Source organism: Pipra filicauda, unplaced genomic scaffold, assembly GCF_003945595.2.
Source record: "Pipra filicauda isolate LSUMZ 115617 unplaced genomic scaffold, ASM394559v2 scaffold16_size7369187_pilon, whole genome shotgun sequence".
Lineage (NCBI taxonomy): Eukaryota > Metazoa > Chordata > Aves > Passeriformes > Pipridae > Pipra > Pipra filicauda.
In genome coordinates this window covers 3,126,108-3,134,400 of record NW_024104207.1, presented here as the reverse complement: position 1 = coordinate 3,134,400, position 8,293 = coordinate 3,126,108, and the positions used below count along the sequence as shown (strand labels likewise).

General features: G+C 48.5%; 1 protein-coding gene across 4 annotated transcripts in view; it reads left to right on the top strand.

Moving 5' to 3' along the window:
- Positions 1-307: 307 nt before the first annotated feature.
- The window catches only part of TRIM67 (tripartite motif containing 67), a 45,389-nt gene continuing 37,403 nt past the window's right edge, over positions 308-8,293 (top strand). For 3 of the 4 annotated variants that reach the window (XM_027721392.2, XM_027721390.2, XM_039379502.1), the window contains exon 1: positions 308-1,639. In XM_027721392.2, coding sequence (XP_027577193.1) covers positions 719-1,639 — 921 coding nt within the window. In that variant the 5' untranslated portion in view covers positions 308-718. The remainder of the gene's footprint in view (positions 1,640-8,293) is intronic. The other variant, XM_027721391.2, reaches the window with a different exon arrangement.

The window sequence follows — 8,293 nt, the reverse complement described above, 5'->3', positions numbered from 1 at the left end:
GCCGGGGTTCGCGCTTCCCTTTTAACCCCTTTCTCATCCCTCCCTCTGTCAGTGCCTGACATTTTGTGCATCTTGGTTGTGCTCCAGCATGGTAAGTGCTCTACGAAGGAGAGGCACGCGTTTAGTTTGTTGGCGAGCGTCCTCCTTTTTCGGGGAGGAGAGAAAGGGCTACTAGGGACAACGAAACGCCGCCTGCGTTCAATCCGCTACCCAAACAATAGCTTTATTTAAAGATATGAAGACATCGCTGTGTAGAGATCCTTTAAAAAATGTTTTCGCCGTCCCCAGCCGCAGAGAGCGCGACCACTTTATTTGCTGGAAAGGGCTCTTCCCGCCCCTTCCCACTCCTGCCCTCCCTCCACCCCCCGCCTCCCTTCCCCATATATTATTACTCTATGCCACCAACGTTAAAACAGTCCCACCGCGCTCCCTGCCCTAGCTACGGCCGGCGGGGAGGCTTTCCCTGGCCCCGAGCAGCCTCCGGCCGCCGGGAGGCTCCCCCGGCCCCATTCCCGCTCCCGGCTGGGCGGTGCGGAGCTGTCTCTGCCCGGAGGGTGCTGAACCGCGCGGCGCGGGAGCGGCGGCCGGAGCCCTCCTGGCCTCGCCCAGCGCCTGGAGTGGAGGTAGGAGGCGAAGGGGGCGCCGGGGGATGGGGGGAACCGGCGGCGACCCCGCGCCGCCCGCCTGAGGAGCCCGCGCACAAAGCCGCGCCGCGGCCATGGAAGAGGAGCTGAAGTGCCCGGTGTGCGGCTCGCTGTTCCGGGAGCCCATCATCCTGCCCTGCTCGCACAATGTCTGCCTGCCCTGCGCCCGCACCATCGCCGTGCAGACCCCGGAGAGCGAGCAGCACTTGCCGCCCCTGCTCCACCCGCGGGGCCCCGCTCCGCCGGCTGCCGCCGCCGCACCGGGAGCGGGAGCGGGGCCGGGGACGGCCGCGGGCTCCGCCGCCTGCCTGGACTCGGAGTGCGCGGCGGGCGGCGGCGGGGACCATGCGGACAAGCTGAGCCTGCACAGCGAGACCGACAGTGGCTACGGGTCCTACACCCCCAGCCTGAAGTCCCCCAACGGCGTGCGGGTGCTGCCGCTGGTGCCCGCGCCCCCGGGGGCCGCGGCGGCTCCGCGGGGCGCTGGCCCCGCCAGCTCCTCCCTCACCTGCCCGCAGTGCCACCGGAGCGCATCCTTGGACCAGCGCGGGCTCCGCGGCTTCCAGCGCAACCGGCTGCTGGAGGCCATCGTGCAGCGCTACCAACAGGGCCGCGCCGCCGCCGCCGCCGCCGCCAAGTGCCAGCTGTGCGACCGCAGCCCGCCCGAGCCGGCCGCCGTGCTGTGCGAGCAATGCGAGGTGCTGTACTGCGCAGCCTGCCAGCTCCGCTGCCACCCGGCCCGCGGGCCCTTCGCCAAGCACCGCCTGGCCCCGCCGCCCGCACACCCCGGCGCCCCCGGCGGCGGAGGGGACGGCGGCGGCGGGAAGGGGGCGGGCGGCGGCCGCAAGCTGCCGACGTGCGCCGAGCACGACCTGGAGAACTACAGCATGTACTGCGTGAGCTGCCGCAGCCCCGTCTGCTACCAGTGCCTGGAGGAGGGCAAGCACAGCAAGCACGACGTGAAGGCCCTGGGAGCCATGTGGAAGCAGCACAAGGTGAGTCCCCCCGGAGGACCGGGAGGACCTGAGTGATGCCCAGAGCTGGGGTGATGCTCAGCACTGGGGTTTGTTCATCCCAGTGCCCCAACAACACACTGGGGTTTGTAGGACATGAGGTACTTCATGTCCATCATCCTCCCAGACTTTTCTCCCTTTGGCCTGGTGCTCTTAGGTCTCTGGTCCTTCCCGACTTCCCGGGGACCCTGCAGCCCCTGCTCAGATTTAGAAAACCCACAGATTCCCTGCCATGTTGGCCTCACCTTAGCCAGAAAATCTTAGGCTCAACCAGGCCTGGAATTAGCAAGTCCATCTCACTAACTTGTTTGCCTTCTGCAGGGTTCTTGGCCATCCTGTCCTCAGCCTTCCCATCCTCTCACAGTGGCAGCAGCTGCTTATGAGGAGATGGGATAGTTGTTCCTTCCTTTCACCACCTTCCTTTCACCCAGAACTCAGTGCAAGCTGCCACAACCACATGTCAATGAGGGAGAGTAGCCCAGAGCCACCCAAATATTTTAGACAAGAAAGTATGACACAGAGAATCACGGACATCATGTTTCCCCTGGGTCTCAAAGAGGTCTCCTCCCACTCAGTTCCCAAAGAAGCCAGGAGTAATGGCTGGAGAGACTTTCATGACAAAAAGATGAATAAGGAATTGTAGAATGGATGAAGACTGTGGACAAGTAAAACTTTCTCTAATTCCCTGCTCCTTACCCCTCCCTGGATCCCTCTGGGGAGATGTCAGAGCTGTCCGCTTTTCCACACATGGGGTTGGCTGAGGTCTGGTAGAGCTGCTGGGTCACTTGGCCATGCTCTCCTTGCTAAAAATAAGACTTTTCAACCATTTGAATGAAGACCAAGACATGACTTTAAAAGTTGAAAGTGTGAAGTTAGCTCTTTCTTTCTAAGAACAGTGGACCCTGGAAAAATGATTACTTAATACATATGAATGTACAGTGGACTTAAATACCTGAGAACTGGGAGCAGTCCTTTGGAACTTCCCTCTGTACTGGGGGTAAGGCACTTCTACTACAGGTGTTCAAAGAGCTCCGATGGCTATAGGATTCCCTTCTTCTCACTCTCTGTTTGCAGTAAGCAGTAAAGGAAGCACAGAGAGAACCTTTCAGGCACCGTAGGAGAGGTCAAAATCAAGACTGGTCTCATCATCACTCAGCCATGGAGTGGTTGAGCACAAGCTAAGATATTTGCAAAGCGAAAAATTGACTTTCAATTTTAAGATTCAAAAAAGATGCCTCTTGGGGTGATCTGCATTGTTTGTCCATCCAAGAAGAAAGACAAACTTTTGTAGTTGTTTCAGTTTGAATGCTCTGCCAAGGTCTCAGCCATCTGCTGCCTAACATGATGAGTACTTGTGCAGAGAAGTTCTCTTGGCTCAGAAGGAGTAAATTAAAAATTCACAGTTGCTATTCATATGCCAATGGTAGAATCCACTTCTGAGCAGAATTGTTTTAATGAGTGAGGTCTGAGTTCACTGTTCAAATGTGGCTGATGTTTTGGAGAGTGTGAGAGATCAGCTTGTGCTGTGTTATTTTCTACCTTGAGTTAAAACTGTTTGATGTCTTTTTGAACAGTGTGATAAACTCTTGTGTAATCAAAGTTCAGAATCAGTAATTTTCTTTCTTTCCTACTGCCAAATATTGTCTAAAGAATGAACAACAGCCTTGTGGCTTGTGTTTTTACTGCATTTTTTCTGTGACTAAGGTATCACAGATTATGATTTTTTTCTTGATTTACAGACTCAATCAATGTCAAAATCCTAGCAAAAAAAACCCACAAAAACCCCCCACAAAAACAAAAAAACAAAAAATACCCCCAAAATTAATTATTCTGGGGACTCTAAAACTGTGCTCTTATGAGTATTATTTTTCCCAGAACAATGTGCTTGGCAGAAAATAAGTATAATGGAACCATATAGCTAGACAGCTTAAATCATCAGCTCACAATCATTCAGATAAATTGCTTTGGAATTAGATATTTCTGCTTAGAAAGAGTTCTCTGATACAGCAATTTCTACAAGTTTATTACCTTCAGTTATTTTGGCCAAACCGTGAATTACTTACATTACGCCAAATGTAATTTAAGTTTTATGTGTTCTCTCTAGATGCTCCAGGCATAGCTGTTAGAGGTAGCTGGAAGGCTTGTTCTTAGCCAAATAAGCTTTTCATGTATTATTAGCTCTTTGCTCAAACTGTTTGACTCCTTTGTCTTGGCTTTATATAGCAATCTAGTGGCAAATTACAGAGTGTATAACCTTGTCCACAATGTGCTGTGGACTATGCAATGAAATGTGCATTTATCCTCAGCTGTACTGCTGACACAAAAGCTATACTAGACTGATTGGCCCCTGTTATTGGTGCAGGTTCTGCGCTACGGTGCTGTATATAACTTCTCCTACAGAGAAAGTAAAATGGGTGTAAAATAACAACAGGGCCCCAATGGCATAAATCTATGAAAATCCCCTGATTTAGCTGGACTTTATTATATTCACTTGCACGAAAAGTGCATCTGAACCAGCAGTTCAAGGTTATTAAGTAAAACCCTAAGTCTTCTGCTACAGTTAAATCCTTTTATACCTTTATAGCAAGAACAGTGACACCATTATAACATTTAGGTAGGACTTTTGGCCTATCAATATGAGGAACTATGAGGGACACATTTTAGCTCTGCCCATTCTAAATGGTTAAATATATGTATATACTGAAATGCTGAAACAGCCACAGCTGGGTAGCAGGGTAGCAGGCAGGTGTTGGAGTCCAAATGCTTGCTTTTATTTCCTGGCCTAAAGAGTTGTGTTCCCAAAATCATGTAAGCTTTATGAGAATTCAGCATCAGGACAAGCTTATCTAATCAATAGTTAATCTGCTGCTAAAGAGAGATGGAGGGAAAGCAAGTTAAATGAGCATGAACTGTTTGGTTGAAAAAGGACGTGGGCATTATCTGGTTTGTTTTCTGACATCAAAGGAAGCATCGGTCTTCTGTGCTCATCTGGGTTTAATTACTTACCCTTGTGATCTCAGTGTTCCTGTAATTAACGGAAATAGAAACTTGATATCCGTCCCCAGCCCCCACATGATTGGTTGCAAGACCAGGTATTAAAGTAAAGATAACTCCAGGTAGAGTACCATTTGTCAGGAGTTATTAATTGTCACAGTCAATGGAGTTTGTAACATCTCAGTTTGGTTTCCAATAAATATTCCTGCAGTACGAAAGATTGCTCTGGCTGTACAGGGCATTTTTTATGACTTGGTTGGTTTACTGAGGGCTTAGTCATGTAGCTCCATTTGATTTTAATGGGAAGGGCATGACTAAATTCCACTGCTTTGTAAGGTATCTTTTATAAATGCTTGGAAAAACAAGGCTATTATCTCTAAGTGGGTTTCACAAATGGAAATCTGGTCTTCTCAGCTTCATGCGGCAGTTGCGTTAATGCAACAACAGTTTTTAATGAACAGATCAATTCGCTTATGAGCCCTTTGAACAATGACACGGCTCAGTTTCTGTTGCAGCTCTTTGCAATGGGAGTGTGCCTGGAGCCAGGAGTGCTTGTGCTAATTATCATGGGTACATATGCTGGTTACAATTGGTCTGTGGTGGTTTTCTATGGCTGCTGTGATGCCCACACACAGCTTTTAGCTCTTCTTGTCTGGACTTCGAGATGATTTGAGAGCTAGGGCAGATGTTGGAAAAGTAGAAATTTTACTTTTGTCAGGACCAACCATTGGTTTTGATGTGAAAAAAAGGAGCCTTTGCCTTCCTGGGACAATTTGGTCAGGACAGTGATGCCTTAAGGTTCTTTTAGTTTTTTTTATTTTTCTAATTTTTATAAGTAGTTATACAGCAGAAGTAGATTTTAGAAGCTGCAGCATTTATTCCTTTACCCTTACCCTTAGCATAGTAACTACACACATATCCCAACCCTTTTACCCTGTTCCATGTTCCCCATATCAATTACCCCTGAATTCCATTAGAATATTTAGACTTATGTTTAAGATAGGCCTCTCCAGTTTGAGAACATTTGTACCCTAGCCTGAACCGCAGAGTACATTCAAGAACTGGGTAACCATGTGCCCTTTGTGCTCCGAGGAAGACTAAATGATGAAGTAGGTGGTCTTGAAAAGACCCCAGCCCCAATTCCCCAGGGGTGGATAGGGGGTGGGCCAGGGAAAAAGTCAGAGGGTGGAAAAACCTGGGATTGGTTAGACAGTATTATAAAATTGTAACATCCAAGGCAGAAGGGGTGCATGCATTTTGTAACCTATGTGCCTTGGAGGCACGATTAAATCCTTTTCTTATCTCGCCCCTAATTAAATTGCTGTGGAGTTTTTTTCCTCAGCTCCTTTAGGCATCAACAGTCCATGGCATAGCATAATATGCTTTTACCACCTATTTCTTTCTTGCTTCTACCCCAGCCACTTGGTCATATGCTGTTTCCACCTGGTTCTGTCTCAGGTTGACAAACCAAAGATTCAATGTGCCTTGTGGGTGAAGCAGAATGGGTGACGAAAAAGGCTGGGCTTCAAAGGCTGGGCAAACATGATCAGCCCATGGAGAGCTGACCTGAAGTCCTGATTGTCTGATCTAGCAGAAAATAGGATCTCTTTCAAGGACCTGAAATTTGCTCCTTTGACCTCAAGTAGTGCCAATGTCAAACATTGTCATTTTAAATTTTTGTGCATTGACAGGAGTTTGTGCAGGAAAATAGTAAATATTCAAATATGGAGAAACATACACAGTAATATGTCTTCCCTTTACATTGTTACAAATTAATTCTATAAAGCATATTTTAGTTTAAAATTTATCACTAATGGAATACCTGCAACTGGGCTAAAAGGAAAAAGTTGTGTCTAAATGAGGAAAAAAATCTCTAGGATGCCTTCTTTCTCTATAGCTCAGTCATAGCTCCCAGTCAGGGTTTGTATCCACTTCCTGCAGAGGTGTATGGAGTTAGGCAGCGCTTCTGCCTGCTGAAGGCTGCCTGCCTTGGGGCTGGGCTGTGGAGCGCCCACGAGGAGTTGCCAGGTCTGCTCTTTGCTGTCCTGTGTGAATAAGCAAGCACAGGGGGAGAATGAGTAGGAGACATTCAGGTGACATTCAGGTGGGAGCTACACTCAAAACGTTGGCAGCCTGAAGAAGTGTGCTGTGCCCTTTTCAGGGATGGAGGAATTTATGTCCCTCTAGGAGCAAGAAGGAAGCAGAGAATGAGTGGTGACTTACTGACTTTCAACCAGGTTCAACTTCTTGGAGGCTCATAACCTTTGTACTGTCCTACATACAAGGCTCTGTCTCAAGGCACACTCTGGTTCCAAGAAACAAGAGATACCAACTTTCTGGAAACCTCATGTTAGCAAAGATACTTTCCCTTCCGTTTCCTGATGTTGGTTACCATATACATTTGGTAAGGATAATTAACTGGACATTGGCAATCTGGTAGTTGCCAAGTCTGCCTGAAGGGTAAATCCACAGAGAGAGTGTCTAACCTACAGGACACTCATGATGGGATTTATTCAGTCCTGCATTATAGAATCATAGAATATCCTGAGTTGGAAGGGACCCACAAGGATCATCAAGTCCAACTCCTGGCTCCGCATAGGACCATACCCAAGAGTCACACCATGTGCCTGAGAGCATTGTCTAAATGCTCCCTGAACTGTCAGGCTTGGTGCTGTGACCACTTCCCTTGGTAACCTGTTCCAGTGCCCAATCACCCTCTGGGTGAAGAACCTTTCTCTAGTACCAACCTAAACCTCTTCTGACACAACTTTAGACCATTCCTTCCAGTCCTGTCACTGGTCACCACAGAGAAGAGATCAGAGTCTGCCCCTCCTCTTCCCCTTGTGAGGAGGTTGTAGACTGCAATGAGGTCTCCCCTCAGTCTCCTCTTTTTCAAGCTGAAACAAAACAAGTGACCACAACTGCTCCACATATGGCTTTCCCTCTAGATACTTCATCATCTTTGTAGTCTCCTTTAGATGCTCCTTTAGGAGCTTTATATCCTTCTCATATTGTGGTACCCAAAACTGCACACAGGACCCGATATGAGGCCACACCAGCACAGAGAAGGGCGGGACAATCCCCTCCCTCGACTGGCTGGCGATGCTTTGCCTGGTGTCCCCCAGGACATGGTTGGCCCTCCTGGCTGCCAGGGCACTGCTGATTCATTTTCAAGTTGCCACCAACCAGGACCCCCAGGTCCCTTTCTGTGGGGCTGCTCTCCAGACTCTAGTTCCCCAGTCTTATGTACACCCAGGGTTGTCCCATCCCAGGTGCAGATCCAGCACTTGCCCCTGTTAAACTTTATGTTGTTGGTGTTTGCCCAGCCCTATAATTTGTCTAGGTCTCTGTTCAGTGCCTCTCTGCCTTCAAGGAAGTCAACAGCTCCTCCTAATTTAGTGTTGTTAGCAGACATAATTATAACTTATAATGATAAGTATAACTTTGAGTCCTGCATCCAGGTCATTTTTGAAGATATTGAAGAGCATTGGTCCTAGAATGGATAATCCCTTTTACCTTTGTGCCTGACCTGTGAGCCATTTGCTCACTCATCACATGGTATGTTTATCTACCTGTGTGCTGGACTGTTTATCCAGAAGGATCCTGGGAGAGGCAGTATTGAAAGCTTTACTGAAATCCAAA